This window comes from Gopherus evgoodei, chromosome 9 (assembly GCF_007399415.2).
Source record: "Gopherus evgoodei ecotype Sinaloan lineage chromosome 9, rGopEvg1_v1.p, whole genome shotgun sequence".
Taxonomy (NCBI): Eukaryota; Metazoa; Chordata; order Testudines; family Testudinidae; genus Gopherus; species Gopherus evgoodei.
The window spans coordinates 67,213,737-67,231,861 of record NC_044330.1 but is presented as its reverse complement, the minus strand read 5'-3'; the positions used below and the strand labels follow the sequence as shown (position 1 = coordinate 67,231,861).

Genomic DNA, 18,125 nt, shown 5'->3' with positions numbered 1-18,125 from the left:
GCTTTTCCCACCTATCCTCAGCACCAGCACTCATCCACATTTCTTCCAGTACCAAATCCAAGTTCAGCTCCCTCCAGAGTCCCCATATTCCTAATATTTGATGATTAACATCAGTTTGGTTCCTTATAAACTGGTGTCGGCACTCTGCCCTTCCACTGATTATCTCCTCTGATCGTGTCAAGGTTTAGTGTTCTGTTCAGTATGCAACGTGTTTAAAATCACCCTTAAAACACACACAGAGCCAGCCAGCTTCAGCCTAAGCACCATCTGCTCCCACTCCCAGTGAAACTCAGCTGGTCCAAGCTGCAGAACTCACACCAGCTCAGTTGTGAGATCAGAGCCACCCACTCCAATACACCAGCTGTAGAAGGCCTGACTTGAGCTGGCCAGCCCCCTGGACACAGGGTTCACACATCCCCCCCCCCCACACCCCTTCTCAGATGCATGGACTCAAAATGATACACCCATTCATCTGTGCACAACCTGTTCCACTCACACCTCATCCTATCCTTTGCAGTTTTACACTCTTGTTCTCCAGTCTGATTCTCCACCCCACCCCACATGGCCTGTCTACCTAGGAAAGTTTCTTGGCTTGTAAACCATCAGTGAAGTTCTCGAAGTAGTCCTAGAAAACTCAGGTGCACAACACAGGTTTTAGAAAGCTGACAAGGGCAGCACTCAGACTCACAGTAGCATAGGTGCTGTTTGGGTTTAATGGCCATTGCATGCTATCTTGTGTCACACGCTCTGAGGTCAGGCTGCTTGTGAACACTTAGGCGTGCCTCCAACACCCTGTCCTGCTGTGGACATGCAAGTGCCTTTCTCTGGCTCATCAACCCAGACAGCTCTTGAAACACTGCTTCCTCAAAGAGGCAGTGGTTAGCCAGAGACTAGCAGGGAACAATCCCCAGCAGGTGACAGCAGTTTGCGGAGGATCAGAGATATTGTTTGAACCCCACATGGGGGCAAATTTATAAGAACCATAACATTGGGGTGTCATTTGATTTATTATTTAGGGGGTTGTATCTCAGGAAGCCCTTGGTGAAATGGACTCAGATTTGGACTGCTAACACTCCCCTGAGGCACAGTAATTTTCAAGACCATTTGACTCAGCATGTCATTTTTGGAGCCTGTATAAAAAAAAAAAAGAAGAGTCTCAGCCTCAACTATCACAGAGTCACCGCTCCGCTGTAATAAAGAATCCAGGGGTCAAAGGATGCAGTGGTTGCATATGAGACACCATGCCCATTGAAGACTGTTTCAAGCATCCTCGTTGCTTGGCTACTTCTGTCTGAATGCTGCGATATTTCTCAGGGTGACCCAAGGGTCAAACATAGCCCATGTGGGAGAATCACTTAGCCCCAGCTTCCATCACAGATCCTTTGTCCATGGGGTTAGGTGCAATCCTATAACTTACAAGATTACTTGAGTGCACAGCTCTGCGACTCCAGGAATGGGAAAGCCCTGGAGGTAGCATTCACAGAGCAAATCCACACTGAGTTAAGGCTTCACAAAATCCTTTTATTCATAAAATACATGCACGTCTGTATAAAAATTTTAGAATCATCCTTATTTTACAATATTTACAACAGAATACAAGCATTCAAGGCAGAGGCACTTAGGGTCTGAAGACATCCAGCAAACAGCTGGGAATTTATGAGAAAGTAAGAACCATTGTCTGCTTATTTAGGCCAGGGGTTTGCAACCTTTTTTCCATTTGCAGACCCCTAAAAGATTTCAAATGGAGGTGTGGACCCCTTTGGAAATCATAGTTCATGGACTCTCAAGGGTTCATGGACTACTGGTTGAAAGCCACTGATTAGGCAATAACTATCTTCTTGAACCTGAAGAGACACCTTATTGCACAGATCCTCAGCTGGAGGTACTCTGACATTGCTTCATGGAAGTCAATGGAGAGATGTCAATTTATGGCAGCTGAAGATCTGGCTTGGCGTCATTTTTAAAGGTTATTTACTAGGATTCAACAGCCTCCTTTGGTCAGTATAGATCAACACAAGATTAAATGTGGTCAACTGTAAAACTGTGACCCAAATCCAAAGCTGAGGGATGTTAAGCTCTGGTGGTTTGCAGTCCCATTATACCTTCTAGTGGAGATCCAAAGGGTTAGTATGATTCTCCCTCTACTCTTAAACTACAATAAATGGCAATCAATTGCTAGCCTAGCCCATCTTAAACCTTTAGGGAAGGTGCTTAGAGCATGAGCAGACACTTAGCCAACTTTAAAATGGAGATGCCCCCCAATTGCTGCAGGTGGTATTTGCCAGCAGAGCTACCACTGATGCCAAAGAGAGCCCTGCAGTGTTAAAGTACTTCAGGAGGTTCATTAAGAGAAAAACTGTTGTCCACAGGCCCAGGAAATACTGTACAATTTCTCAGAGAGGACCCTTATGGAGTTGGGAAATAAAAGGCTTCACCCTGCTTTCCTTCTCATCACTGATGGGACTCTGGACTCCAGGGGTAGCTTACCATGACTTCAGAATTCCAGGTGCTGGAATTTGTCTTAGAGTAAAGATATCTCCTCAGAACACTCCACCTCACCCCTTCCCCTCAGAGACAGGGAGACAATATATTTGGAAGAGGAGGGAGGAGCAGTGCTATGTGTAACAGCTGGAGAAATTTTGCCTTGAAAATGGAAAGTTTTTGTGGTTAGTAGCCCACCAAATGCAGAAGGAAACATGCCAAGGCCAGTACCTAAAAAAAAATCCCAACCCACAGGTGCCCCACCCTGAGATGAATCAGTATTTGCTATTTATGTCCCTCTTCAGACAATCAGCAATCAAATGAGGCAGAAGGAAACCAGCCAGGACTCTGAGGCGTGATGGATTTGCACTTCAGGTCAGTTGTTGTTGCTGGACAGTTGCTCTGCAGATGAGAAGCGTGCCTGTATTATCCTTGCCTCGTGGGGTATGAATTTGAGACCCTGTTCTTCCAGAGTAGGCCATGAAAGCATGGAGTGGAACAATGAGAAACATCTCAGATCTGCCATAACCTCTTCTCAGAACTCCAGGCCAGAGACAGCATCTCACATCTCTGCAGGGCAAAGCAAGTGTATTGTTAGGCCACTGAACTCAGCCAATGCAAACGAAACCCAAATCTCTGTTTTGCCAGGCTGTGCGTGTAGTGGTTAAAGCAGGACACTGGGAATCAGACCTCCTGGATCCAGTTCCTGGCTCTGCTTGGGGTTAACAGCCAACATTTCAACATTGACAAACTGATTTTGGGTGCCAACTTGTGTTTCCCCCCCACCCCCCCAGAAGTCACATTCAGGGGTGCTGAGCAGCAAAGGAATTCCAGGGGAGCTGCTCAGCACATCTGAAAAAATAGTCAGACCCTAACTGCCTTAAGCTGGGCACCAAAAAATGACTTTAGAAAGTTTGGGCCTTAATTATGTCTCAATCTCTCCATTTGTAAAGATGGAAACCAGCCATCCTGTAAAGTGCGTGGAGATGCCTGGGTGCCAGGTGCTGGAGGAGAGCAGCATTTTGTTATGACTGCTTCTCTCCCAAGTGAGCTGTTATGAATGGGAGAGGATTTGATTTGCAGCTTTTTACTCATTCTAGGAGAAGTGGGCCAGAGGTTGCAGTCAGTATCCCTGCATACAGAGGGCAGAAAAGGGCAAGAATTTCCCTGAGACAAAACTGAAGATAGAAACCCTCTCCCACCTGCATATGTAACCCCTCCCCAACTAGCTTTCATTAGCAGGGAGCAATGCAGCAGGCAAAGAGTTGCAGGAAAGATCTCTCACTCTGCGCAGTAAAGGCCAGTGTTACAGGCCCAGAGGTCAGTGTTTGTTCAATAGCAGCTCAGCTTGCTGTCCTGTGCTCCTCCTATCACCACAGATTATCCTAGATGCTGGACATCCACACTGGTCTGATTTGTTTTAAGCACAGCCGTCTGCTGCAGTGAGGGGAAATCCAGCCTGGGCCAGCTCTCTCTGGGGGGTTTCCTGCCAGCCCCAGCACCAGCACAGCGCCAGACAAATGTAATCAGGAAGTGCTGTCGTTTCCCGTCTCCTCTCAGGCTAGAGGGGGGCTGCACGGAAGCAGCAGGGGTGCAGAGCTTGGGTGGCAGCTTGCCAGGGCTGCCCTGAACACACCAGGCCAATGTAGCCCTGAATGATGGAGACTAGAATTTATCACCTGTGGCACGCCCAGCACTTCACCAATATCTGTCAGGCCCCACAGCCACCTCCCTCAGGACAGGACTGTATCATCACCGCCACCTGACAGATGGGAAAGGGTAGTGCAGAGAGGGGAGAGGAGAGACTCACCCAAGGTCACCCAAGCAGTTGAGTGGAAGAGACTAGAATGGAATCCCAGGGTGAAATCCTGGCTCCATTGAAGTCAGTGGCAAAACTCCCCCTGACTCCAGTGGGGCCGGGATTTCACCTGAGATCTCCAGATTCCACTAGTGTTTAATGCTGGTGTTTCTAACAAGCCTAAGGGAGTTAGGTGCCCAGGTTTATTGATTCCATGGGAGCTGAGTGGTGCTTTAAGACAAGGGTTCTCAAACTGGGGGTCAGGACTCTTTAGGGGGTCAGGGGGATTGTGAGCTGTCAGCCTCCACCCCAAATCCAGCTTTGTCTCCAGCATTTACAATGGTGTTAAATACATAAAAACGTGTTTTTAATTTACAGGAGTGTCACACTCAGGCTTGCTGTGTGAAAGGAGTCACCAGTACAAAGGTTTGAGAACTACTGTTCTAGGGGATTCAGGCACCTAACTCCCATTGAAATCCCACCCTTAAACACTAGATTACATTCCCTGCCATGGCTGCCTTGTGCCAGACAAACCCAGGAGGATACACTGTAGCCTAGACACCACATTCCAGCCCAGGGGCTCTGCAACCCTGGAGGCAGCAGGCCAGAATTTACACCTGCCAGGTTTCCATGCTCTCTGTCAAGGTACAATTCCTAACGTTAGAAGAGAGAAGGATGCAGCCGCCACAGGACAGGTGGTACTCCTGCAACAGACAGCACAGTGTGGAGAACGAGGAGAGGCATGGTCAGATACAGTCATGCCTAGGGACAAATCGTCAGCCAGGATCAGTCATAGTTCTATTGACTTCAGGGGAGCTGCACTGATGCCCAGCAGCGAAGGATCTAGCTTTCAGTGGTCACCAAAACGGGGCAGAGATCAAGGCTCCATACATACCCTCTAGCACTTTATCCAGATCCGCAATGAACTCCTCCAGCTCCTGTGTGTCCCCAAGCTTAGCTAACAGAGGAAAAAGATCTGTGGTCAGATGCTTGGCATGCCACATTCATCCCAGTGCAGGTCACAAAAGGGATTCTCCTAGGCTTCTTCTGCCCATGGCTGCTCAGGCCATGCTCTTTTACTGCTTTCAGAACATCATCCATTGGCACGTCTTGTCACAAAGATTTGGAACATCTGGGATGTAGTTTATAGATTAGCCTGAGACTAGGTCTACACTATGAACTAGGGGTGTGATTCCCTGGCTTGTGTACAAATACTGGTGCTCACTCCATGAAGCTGCAACAGCGGAGGCCCGGTAGCATGGGTAGCTGCAGCAGAGGTGGCTGAGCCCTGCCAAGAACATACCTGCTGTTTTAAGGTGGGTTGCACTCAGCATGGCTCAGGCGTGCCTCCTCTGTTACTACCTGGGCAACCCAACTACCCTGCTCTTTATACTCATGCCAGTGCTCACTGAGCTAGAGTGAGCATGTGTACATGAGCCGGGGAAATCGCATCCCTAGCTAGTAGTGTAGGCATAGCCTTAATGTGAAATCTAACTGGGTTGTGGGGTACTTCTGATGGCCGATCTGGAGTACAAATGATTGTTCTGCCTGGCATTATTGCCCAGGTCCTTTGGAATGCCTTAAGCCAAAGCACCGAGACTTCACAGTAAGGTGCATATACTGTGATCTTTACTGATCACATTAGCCCTGTATGAGCACTTATTAATCTCTCAAGGCCCTGCACTGTACACACTTGTTTTAGGGCAAAATGTGGGATGGATTTTTCTGGGGATAGTCTTTCCAAAGTCCTGACTAGGAATTGAAGAGCCTGAGGAATGATGGTGGTATCCCCAGAGACACCTGGGAGAGCATCAGCCACCCAAGCCATGGTCCTTTTATTGTGGAGTGGAAGTGTGTGTAGGCGACTCCCCCTAATCTCTGAATCCTCATACAGATTCTGGTCTCATTTCTACAGGGGACACAGGATGTCACCCCAGAACAAATCTTCTTAGAGGTCCTTGCGCAACCACCAGCCTGTATCCCCATTAGCACAACCAGTTCTGCCACTGAACCCAACTAACAAGCTTCTTGGGTTTAGGGTGGCCCAAAGGGGTGTCACCTGGACTGATGGGCTGAACTTAAGCAAAGGAAAATTCAGGGTGAATAGTAGGAGGAACTGACAGCTTGGAGGCAAGGGCCCCCTTCTCCTCTCACTTGCATGGAGTCACTCCTTACTCACTCCAGTGAAAGTCAGTGGTGTTCTGATGTAGAAGGAAAATTAAGGCTACAGACCCAAGTATTGCTCTCATTCCTGTGCCATGCAAGGCACAGCTTCTGAGATCACCCTCTGTCAGTGCCAGGCTGGGTGATCCTTTCAGTAACAACGTTCTGGGCTGGGATCCATGAGTGCCGAATGGACCCATCAGATCCGATTCCAGCCTGGATCAGAAACATAGCTCAGTAACTTCATGCATGTTCTGCAATTCAGAGGGAGTCAACTCTACTCTTCATTCCTCACAGAACATACCCCGCTAGCCAGGATTCCCACATAAAAACATGGATGCTCTGCAGTTACTGATCTGAATGCACCTTACCTTTAATGCATTCAATTTTTCTAGGGCCACTGCTGAGGAAATGGGCTCAGATCCTGGATACTTCTACCCTGAGGGCTCTTTAAATAGAACTTTGTGATGGAGATCTGTCCTGGTCTTACCTTTGGAGTTAGCAATGCTGGCCGACGTGTTGAGATCTTCCTCACTGGAGTTTAAACTGCTCCCCGGAGACGTGCTGGTACCTGCAGACAGAACGAGATCAGTCACCGCACCAAGGCATCATCTAGCTCCAAGGGCCACAGGAGCATTATAAATATGCCAGCAGGGGACAGGGGCCAACATAGTGAAACATGGATTCTCAAATCTAGCTTCTGGGTCCCACTTTCTGCCAGCTGAGCTGCTGACCTGCATCACTCTTGCTACAAGTCCCAGCTGCAAAAGTGAACAATGCTCTTTTACCAGCCCAGCAGGGTCCACATTCAATCTAATGAGATCCTCTGCAGTCTGGGTGTGATGGTGAAACACAGTGATCTGGAACTTCACTGGGATTATCACAGGCATATGGGGGCAGAGAAAGATCAGAGAGATGGGTTTTGGCCCAAGACCCTGGCATGTTATGCAGCAGAAAAGCCATTAAATCCCCTCGCAAGAGGGATACCATGCAGAGGCTGACAAACCCTTGACATTAAAGATGCACCTGTCAGGCACACAGATATCACAGCCCCTCAGAGTAAGCACAGATGCTACCTAATAAAGCAGGCTTGCACAACATATGGCCCACGGGCCGCATGCAGCCCGCAGAGCCTCACTGTGCAGCCCGCGGGCGGATTCTAAATCCCCTGCACAGGGTGCTCTGTGGTGAGCCCAGAGCCCTTTAAATCCCAGCCGCAGCCGGGAGTCAGAGGGCTCTGGGCTGCCCACAGAGATTCCCAGCCGCGGCTGGGATTTAAAGGGCTCAAGGCTCCCCGCAGCGACTGGCAGCCCAGAGCCCTTTGAATCCCGGCCACGGCTCAGGCCCTGAGCCCTTTAAATCCCAGCCCGCGACCGCTGATTGTCCCCTTCCTGGGCCCCTGCCCCAACTGCCCCCCAGGACCCCCACCCCCTATCTAAACACTGCTGGTCCTTGTCCCCCGATACCCCTCTCTCGGGACCCCTGCCCCTATCTAAATGCCGCGGCTCCTTGTCCCCCGATTGCCCTTCCTGAGACCCCTGCCTCTAACTGCCCCTTGAGACCCTAGCCCCTATCTAAGCCTCCCTTCTCCTTGTCCCCAACTGCCCCCTCTTGAGACTCCCTCCAACCCCACCCCCTACCTGTCCCCTGATAAACCCCTGGGACTCCTGTGCCTATCCAACTGCTGCCTGTCCCTTGACTGCCCCCCGAACCTCTGCCTCATCCAAACCACCCTGCTCCCTGTCCCTTGACTGCCCCCTGGACCCCCTACCCCTTCTCCAACCCCCAGCCCCCTTACCATGCCACTCAGACCAGCGTGTCTGGCTCTGTGCAGCTCCAGACACATTGCTGCCATGCTCCCTTGTGGAGCCCACAGCCTCCCCACCCCTCCCCCCAGCACCTGCCTTCCAGATTTGAACACCTCAAAATTCAGGAGTGCTCAGGCTCAGTTTGGGCAGCTGTTACTTCATTTCTCCCAAAACAAATATACTGATCCACTGTAACTTGCTGTAGAAAAAGTAGGATAAAATTGAGCAAGAAATGCTTCCCAGTGGTTATTAGGGCTGGAATTGCTATTTTCAATAGCCATTGCCTTTTTGTTTGTTTGCTTGTTTAAAAGAAAGGCAATGATACTGCATTGGCATATTCCCCATAGAAAGAAAGAGTGGAACAGAAGAATAATAAAGGCACCTCAACTTTTTCTCATTTATGGAGGACAGTCTTATAATATGCATCCAGATATCCTCCAATCACACAAGCTGAAAATTGTTCCACTTTACTGCAGTTCTGTAATCATATGGGAACCAATCCTGTCTGTGTTTTGTGCACATCCAAAATTCCTGCTGAATGACCCGCCCTGGGAGCGAGTTACCAGTGACCTAGGGCTGGGGTGGCAGGAGGTGTGGGGGAGCCCAGGGCTGGGGCAGCAGCAGGGTTGGAGAAGGGCACTTGTGGGGAGGAAAAGGGGAAGCCCAGCACTGGGGCAGCAGGGGGTGTGTGTGGGTGGGGGGAGAGCCCAGGACTGTGGCAGCAGAGAGGTACGGGGGGAGCCCAGGGCTGGGACAAGGGGCAGCCAAATTTTTTTTTGCTTGGGGCAGCAGAAAACCTAGAGCCAGCCCTGCCGGGTTCCCCCAGCCGCCGAAGCCCCGGGCCCTTTAATGTGCCCCTGATGGCTCCCAGCCACCTCTTCACCTGGGAGCCCGTTTGATTTAAAATCAAGAATCACCTCCCCACCCCCAACCTTCCTTTTTGGCCCACAGCTGTTTTGGTGAGGTGGCACTGGGGAAGGAGGGTTTGTTTCCACAGGGCTGGGCGGCCCTGGGGCAGGGGTGTTTCTGCAGAGCCAGGAGGTTTCAGCCCTCAGCTGTTCTCTTTGGAGTAATGTGGCCCTCACCACTTTACGAGTTGTGCAGGCCTGTAATAAAGCCTTAGAGGGAAGAGACCCATGAATGTGTGGCCAACATGGGGATGCTCAAAGATGGAATGACCTGGAAGTTGAATCACTGAACAAAAGAGAGGTGCAGCCACAGACAGTTGGGGAGGTAAAACTGCAGGAGCCCTGCAGCCACATTCAAGGAATCTCCAGCAAGACAGCCAGCGGTTGGGTGGGGAATGGAGGAGGCAGACAAGTTCCCCTCGTCCCTCCCAGTGGGTTTTCCCTAGTGATGCAACACCCCACCCTGGGTGAACACCATGACTCCTTTTATTCTGCACCAACAACCCTCAAAACTCACTTTCTAGCTCATCGATGCCGCTGTCGTAGACACTGGGGAGGGTCCTTCTCTTCAGCTCCTCCAGGTGCTGCTCATACTGACAAACTTCACCTTTGTCAAAGTCTTCAATCACCTCGTCGAACTCCCTCAGGAGGTCATTGAGGTCATCTGGTAGCACTGAAGATTCAACAGATCAGCCCAGTGAATCATTCAGAGGCAACATACACACACACACCCACCCACCCACCCTCTGGAGTGCTTCTGGGCAGGGTGGGAAGGAGGATCAGGATATCAGAAAGAGAGAAATTATGGGGTAAAGGAGGAAAGAGGTTTGCTGTGAAGCTTGGAAATCAGATGACATGGGGAGAAGACAGATGTCCTGGGTGGTAGGAGCTGCATGGGAGAAGGCTCTTGCACCAACAGTGGCCAGATTTTGGGGAAGAACTGGGAATTCAGTGCACTGAGCAGAGCAGATAGACTAGGAGCCTAAAGTCAGTGACATTATCCTAGTGTAGAGCCCATGTGAAAGTGAAGAGAGTCAGGCCCTAGATCTGAATAAGGGGGAGGGACTAGAAAAGCAACTTTGAACTGAGTCATGGAGCAGAAGAGTGTTCCCATAGGATGGCCACCTTTAGCCACATACATAATGGAACACAGGAGGAGCTGCTGCCTGGGTGTGCCTTTATCCATCACCAGCATTCCCCACCATGGACACCCCAGCAGCCAATCCCAGTTATAATCTCAGCATCGTGAGTCAGATAAGACCATCAACCCCTTGCTCTCAATTATCCCTGTGATTGACTGGCCAACATGTCCTGATCAGCCAGTGGCTGTGCAGCCACTCATTTGCAATAGTGCTCATGAGTGTGACCTGAGGACACAAGGGCTCTGTCTACAGAATAGTTGAAACTATGTCAGCAACAGTGCAGATGCAGTTGTGCAGCAGAAAGTCTGAGATAGACCCTGGGCCTGATTCTGATCTCACTTACTGCTTTACTCCAGTGTAGTGTCACCAATTTCAACAGTTACTTCCAGTTTACACCAATGTGAGATTGGAATTAGATCACACCAGTTCATTGGATTCCTCTGAGTGGTTTTTAATGGGCATGGGAGAAGGGAGGGGGAAAAAACCAAGGGATGTAAATTTGTAGAGTAAACTTTGTCAGGATTTTAAAGGATCCCTGTATTTATTCCTGGGGAGCTGAGTGAGTTTCCAGGACCAGCCCTCCATCAACATGTAAATCAAGCAAGATAAATACAATTGGCAGAGTCTCCTCTATAATTTGACTTCCTTGTTGCAAAGCTAAGAGCTGGGACTGTAAACTTTGGCAATTCTGTAGGAGAAAAACCAACATATGAAAAGCAGCAGGGAGTGCTTGGAAAGCTGTATGGTCATCCCAGCCTAGGGGCAGAGCAACAGATGTACTCCAGGATGTGTCTGAGCAGACCCCAGGCCACCAGCTTCAGGAACAGGACAGACAACTCTTCCCCACCCCCCTCAGAACTTTTTCAGCCTCACTCCACCCAACTGCTATGGGTACCAGCCTTCTGGCTAAGGAGGGCTGTAAGAGAACCAGCAATTCTAGCCAGCTGAGCAGAAGCAGGGTCGCTGATGCATGGTGCAAGATTCTTCTTCCCCCTTGAGGAGTGAGCATGTTGCTTCTGCAGCTCCACCAGCAACCATGTGCCAAGTGCAGCGGGGAGCAAATAAGAGCTACTTCCACAGACTTCAGTGGACATCCCACCAGCTGGTGCATCAGCACTTTGTGTCTTGTAGCCAAACTAATTGTCACAACCAGTCACATCACCACTGACTTTGACCCACTGAGCCAAAGTTCTCCCTGGTTTAACTCTATTGCCTTCAGGAGAGTTACAACAGAGAGGACACTAACCCACCGCCATTTTTCCCCAGTGCAGCTGGCCTTGAAGAAAAACTTAGAGTAGCCTTGGAGTGTAATAAAGAAGCAACATTACAGACTTGCAGAAAGAAGAGCTGAGCGGATGCACCGCAGGATTGCAAGAGAAGCCACGCTTCAGTGCATTTACAAACCACCACTCTACACTACACAGAGGCAGATTCTGCTTTCCCTGAGAGTGGGGTAAGTCAGGAGTCCCTCCACTGAGAAGCTGGTGCGTGAGCAGAAACAGGCCTGTCAGCTGGGTCTCTCTAGCCACCTATATATAGGCCCATCCCCGTAGTAGCTGACTGGCTCACAAACATTAAGAGGCCAGATCCTCAACTGCTGGAAACCTATGTAGCTAACAGCTCACTGGGCACTTTGCAGAGAGAGCTTAAAATAAGATCTTAGCTTCAAAGAGTTTATATTATAAACATTTGCTCTGATCTCTGAAAGGCTGTTGAAAGCTTCTTCTGTTCACACACCCTCCCTCCTCAACTCACAATAGAATGTGTTTATGGGACCCAAAGGTTTTGATGCAAGCCAACTTGAGCAGGGAAAAGCTTGTCCTGATTAGGTTTTGTATGGAATACACTCTCCTGTGTGAGCTGGAGACCCTCTGCAATACTCAAGAAGGTTAGGGCAAGTTTAAGATGGAAAGCCATCCTGCTCCTTTATCCATCAACCTTCTTGCTTTGCTGGCTTCAAGTCAGGGGCGGTTCCAGCTTTTTTTTGCCCCCGCAAGCACAGCAAGCAGGCTGCCTTCAGGACTGGTGGACCTCCCACAGGCAAGCCACCGAAGGCTGCTTGACTGCCGCCCTCACAGAGACTGGCAGAGTGCCCCCCGGTGACTGGCCGCCCCAGGCATGTGCTTGGAGCGCTGGTGCTTGGAGCCGCCGCTGCTTCAAGTTCAGTCACATCCTTAGCATCACATACAAGAGCCTATTGTCTGTGTGCTCACTTCCTCTGAGGTTTTCTTGACAGACTTTTTTTTTTTTAAATATATATATAAATATAGACACCCTTCTGAACTGCATGAGAACTGACAGACATTCTCAACTGAAATGGATCCTGGTGAGCTACTGAGATCCACAAGCTGGGTTCTGATTTCATCTATGCTGGGGTAAATTAGCTTTAATTCCACTGAGCTACTCTGGATTTAGTTTAGCTGGGATCCAGACCAATCTTTGTAAATTCATGGCTATTTATTTAGAGTACCACTCTCAGAAGAAGCTCTCAGCAGTCACCCACAAATAACAGTTTTCAGAAAGATCAAAAAATTCTCCTCCTGCATTTACAGCTTAAAATTAAAACCACTTACAAAACACACAAGCACAGACAAGATAATCGAGAATGTAATGAAGCCTGACTTGTGTGTGGGTGTGCTCGGGCATGTGCGCGTGTATGCACATGAGTAAGAGATAACAGTTACTGCCCTGATCCTCGAGCCATTTCAAGAATGAGGCTAACGGTACACAGGTTATCTGCAGATGGCAGGAAACATACACAATGCAACTTCTATAGACCAGCAACTGTTTTTAGTTAGAGTATGGCAAGAGGAGGTAGAATTGTGCTGCAAGAGTGCCTGCTGAGTGACAGACCTTGGCTCTCTGAGAGTCCCTAATAAATAACTTGTTTTGTGGTTCCCCCCAAGGTTTAGAGGGGGGAACCTTTAGAATATTTTCCTAGTCTTCAGTAAAGCAGTCTACTTTTTTCCCCTTCCATTGTACAACATGTATTCACTCTTCTGGGCAGAAATGCAATGCAGATAGGCTTCATGGGGAGAAAGCTGCCAAAGAGAAGTTGCTGCTTGGAATAATTAATGGCTAGTAAACAGTTTACAGGAGTGTGATCCCAAGATGGGGTTTTCCCCCCACACAGTCGTGGAAGGAATCAGGGTTAACAGCTGACTTGCCTGCCCATGAGAGAGGAACTACAGGCTTTGTGGTTCAATGCTGCAGCCGCTGCTCTGTACCCTTTAAGTCTGGGAGCTGGAGCTGCCCCTCACTATCAGTACACTATCAAGAAAAAAAAAAGATTGGGGGAGGGGGGATTTTTATCAAAACGTGGCTGTGTATGGATACTGCTCCCTGCATGCAGAGACACAAATCCACAAGAGCTACTACCCATCCTTTTACATTCATGAGAAGGAGAAGAAAGAAGTGTAACACAGTCCAATCCTGAAACCCTTAATCCATTGAAGCCAGTCAATAAGCTGAGGATCAGGCCACAAAATTCTATCCAAAGGGTGAAAACAGTTCCACATAGAAGTTTACTCTTATGAAACATTAAGCTACAGTGAGTTATAATCCAGAAAATAGCTCACACTAGCTTCGTGGAACAGCATAACAACGAGGAATCCTTGTGGCACCTTAGAGACTAACATTTATTTGGGCATAAGCTTTTGTGGTCTAAAACCCACTTCATCAGATGCATGGAGTGGAAAATACAACCTGCCTACTGTATTTTCCACTCCATGCATCTGATGAAGTGGGTTTTAGACCATGAAAGCTCATGCCCAAATAAATGTTAGTCTAAGGTGCCACAAGGACTCCTAATTATTTCAGTTGATTTTTTGTTCACATTGTTACTATTTCAATAAGAGAAAAGGAATGTCTCTTCATGACAAACTGTGACCTGGACATTTAGGAACACATCTATTTCTTTCTTCTTTTCTTTTGAAATTTGGTCTGAAGTACATTTGTTTTCTGGGGCTGAGAGATGCTGGGAGGATACTGTTGCAAGATCATAAAGATCAGAGAGATTTTAGTTGCTGTGTGATGATTTACATGAATTATTGGGAGAAGAGTCTATTTGTGTAACTTCATTTTTAAAATATGTCAAGGATTACTTAAGGCAAAGGGTAGGCACTCCTTTTTCATTGACTGTGCACAAAAACTAAAAGTAAATACACATACAATATGTATATCTAAGATAACATCTTTCCCTCTTTAGTATGAATGAAGAGCTGAAAAAACAAGCTCACTGTAATTGGTTTAAAAATAAAGCAGCAAGTTTCTGGCATTTTATCTCTGATCAGGTTTTAGATTAAGGGCAAATAATCAAAAATACACACAGCATGTTGGATTTTTTAATATAGCATGTGCAAATAATTTTGTGATATGAATTGTTTTCAAGAAAACCTTTTTTCAGTTATTTAACACTATTTATGATGCTTTATTGTGATTTTTTTAAAAAAATCTATAGCAACAAATTATATTGAATAGAGAGAAGTTCTACAAATGAGGATGAAGGGAGATCTTTTACAAATACAAATACACTAAACAATTATTTCTCCCACTAAGATCAGAGGTAGTGATGCCGCCAATTCATACTATAGCATTCAAACCGATGCACCAACCACTTCGATATGATCCCTTTTTAAAAATCGGATTTTCTAAGGATGACGTGCAAGGTTAAACATATAAAGCGCTACGAAGTTTTTAACAAACAGCCAGAAAAGGTCAATAAGAGTTTTCAAATACATTAATGAATAGAAACATTTGCATTTCAGTGATCAAATATAATTGTAATAACTCACAGTAGAAGGGGGAAGTTAATACAGAAGAAGGCGGTACTAACCTGCATTGTTCATGTTCTCCATGATCAGCTGAAAAACCGCTCTGCTTTGCTCAGAAAGACAATAGATCGCAATATGAAACTGACTAAATTCTAAAAGCTATTTTCACACGGGCGCGGCAAGTTTTGTTCTTTCGGCCTCGCCCCCTCCTTCGCTCTAAGCCAATCAGGGGGCCGCTCGCGGGGCACGCCTAGCAAGGCCCAGCAAGCTGTCAAGAAGCGGCGGCTGAAAGAAAGGGGGTTTCTGTGAATGGAGTGGAACGTGCTTCCCGGAAAGAACGCCGTACGTCCGGCTGAAAAACGATACACTCCGCGGCACCGAACGATCGCTTAGGATCCTGCATACTGCACCGTGGGCGTTATAAATCGGAGGCCTAGGAGTATTTAACCCGGGGATGTGTGTGGAGGAATCTGCAGAAGAGAATAAAGTCCAGGAGGGCGTGGCAGAAATGATGAAAACCTTGGTGACTCGATAGTGGGGGTTGCAGAAAGGGCTAAAATCAGGGCAGGTGTCTGGGTGTAATCAGGGCGGGCTCCAGCGATTTCGCTGCCCCAAGCACGGCGGCACGCCGCGGGGGGGGGCGCTCTGCCGCTCGCCGGTCCTGGACCTCCCGCAGACGTCCCTGCGGAGGGTCCGCTGGTCCCGAGGCTCCTGCGGGAGGTCCACCGGAGCCGCCTACCGGCAACCGGCAGAGCGCCCCTCGCGGCATGCCGCCCCAAGCACGCGCTTGGCGCGCTGGGGCCTGGATCCGAACCTGGGTGTAATAATACCTTGGTGAGGCGGTACTGTGTCTGGTGGGGTATTAGGAAAAGGCAGAGCCATTGTTAGCGGTGATTCGCAGGGAGTCTAGACAGAGCGAGGATGAAGCATTTAAGGGAGGGAGAGAGGAAGGTGTTCAGGAGTGTTTGCAAGGGATAGGAGAATAAAATGTGTGCATGCAGGTGTGCACGCAAGAGAGAGAGTGCTTGGTCGGGGTGCTAGCAGAGGGAATTGATACACCGCTTAATAGTATGTGGAGGCATCTGAGGGCAGGAGCTGGGGGATGGGCCCTTGTCAGCATTACATAGCGTGGACAAGTCTTGAAAAGTATCCAAAATGTGTTACGTCCTCCTACAGTTGACAGCCCTTATAAAGAGGGCTTAAAGTGTTCTGGGCAGAAATGATTTCACGCTATTCAGAGAGGTGAGGAGGTGGGGGACTTCACCAGTCAGTAAAATACTCTTTTCTCAGTGCCTTCTTCCTTCCCAAGACTCCAGTTCATAATGTCAAAAACAAACTAAAAAGCAAAACCACCTGCTAAAAAGCTTACTTCAGTAGGTTTCATGTTTCCCATAGCTCTTATTTCTACCAGTAAATCCCAAATTGTTCTGTTTGAAAACACTGGCTTCCTTCCAGGGTCGGCTCTAACTTTTTTGCTGCCCCAAGCAAAAAAAAAAAGAGCATCGCCTCGCCGTGACACCTCCCCTGAGCACTGCACCACCCTGACTCCCCACTGCAATACCGCCCCCAAGCACCGCCCTGCCAAAACACCCCCCCTCCAGAGCACTGCCCTGCCGAAACACACACACACCGCCCCCCGGAGCACCACCCTGCCGAAACACCCCCCCCCAGAGTGCTGTCCTGCTGAAACACCCCCCCCCCCAAGAGTCCATGCCACACTGCTGAAACAAAAACAACAACAAAACCCCTCGAGCACCGCCCTGCCAAACCAACCAAACAAAAACCTGAGCACCCCCCGCCACCCCAAGATTGGCCACCCCTTACAAGGTGCTGCCCCAAGCACATGCTTGGTCGGCTGATGCCTGGAGCTGGCCCTGCTTCCTTCCATGTCTGTTCCTTGAGGGTGTTAGTTCACAAGACACAGATCAGAGTATTTAGGATAAATTAATAATCTGATTACATGAGCTGTAACTACTGCTGGTACAATGCTATGTATTTCTTCTAATTAAATCAAACTCAAAAATTCAGGACAAATGGGAGTGGGAGGAGGTGCAAAGAAAAACAAAATCACTCAGTTTCTAAGTGGAAACTTGCCATTAATGTCACTGAGGACTAAGGGTCTGGCAAAAAAGGAGCCTGCATTTTAAAATGACTAATGCTCAGTGTGCCCTGGTTTTAAGATGGCCCGTCTCAGCACTTGGATTTTCAGAAGATGAGTGCCCAGCTCTCTCTGCAAATCAGGGTCTTTAAAGTCCCTCCAATTGGGAACCCAAAAATCACTAGTGATTTTTGAAAATATAGACCCTGGTTTGTATTTAGCAAAGACAAGAAAGTCTGAAACCCACACACGATGGGCTTGTCTACATGGGGAAGCTATTGCAAAATAAGCAAGGGTATGAATTTAAAGAGCAATAACTTTTCCACATTAGCTATTCCATGCTATTTCCCTGTGTAGACAAGCCCTTAACATAAATGGTGGAACATGTCCTGAAATCTACCCTGCTCCTGCAATCAGTTACACATGAGTAGATGTTTGTGCCCACACAGAGCTCTATGTATGCGCGATTGCAACACAGATCTGAATTCAGGATCGAGGTCTTAACCATATGCGTGTTGAGTGAGTGACCTCAACACTCCCAGTGCTCAGTACTGAGCAGAACTTAGTCCTAAGAACACACCGGCTGGTTCAAAAAACTTAAAAACTCTGTTGGCAAAGTGGAGAAAGCCTGTAAGCTCTGCAAGTCAAATAGAGCCCTAAAGTTGTGCTGATGAAACCAGAGAATTTGTTAGCTCTGTGAGCTGAACAGCTACAGAGATGGGAGTCTGTATGTATGTATGTATGTCCGCAAGACTGGGAGCTCCATGTTTTTCTTCTTTAAAGAAACAAAAAAACCTAATAAAACAAGCTAGTGTTTATGCAGCACTGGGTTACAGAGTTAAAATCACACAATGAAGGCACCTGATTCTCCATTGCTTCACTTTTATGCTGACATAACTCTGTTACTTTCAATGCAGTACCACTGGCAATGTTGCCAGCTGCGATGATTTGATCT

The 18,125-nt window shown here is 48.2% G+C and overlaps 1 protein-coding gene across 1 annotated transcript; it reads right to left on the bottom strand.

The window, feature by feature from the left end:
• Positions 1-1,500: 1,500 nt before the first annotated feature.
• Positions 1,501-15,227, bottom strand: LOC115657844 (regulator of cell cycle RGCC-like). The gene is made up of 5 exons (XM_030576132.1): positions 15,135-15,227; positions 9,676-9,831; positions 6,933-7,013; positions 5,175-5,237; positions 1,501-3,051 (listed from the first exon to the last, which is right to left on the bottom strand). The coding sequence occupies exons 1-5, from the start codon at positions 15,154-15,156 to the stop codon at positions 3,044-3,046; spliced, it is 330 nt and encodes a 109-aa protein (XP_030431992.1). The 5' UTR covers positions 15,157-15,227; the 3' UTR covers positions 1,501-3,043.
• Positions 15,228-18,125: the final 2,898 nt, after the last annotated feature.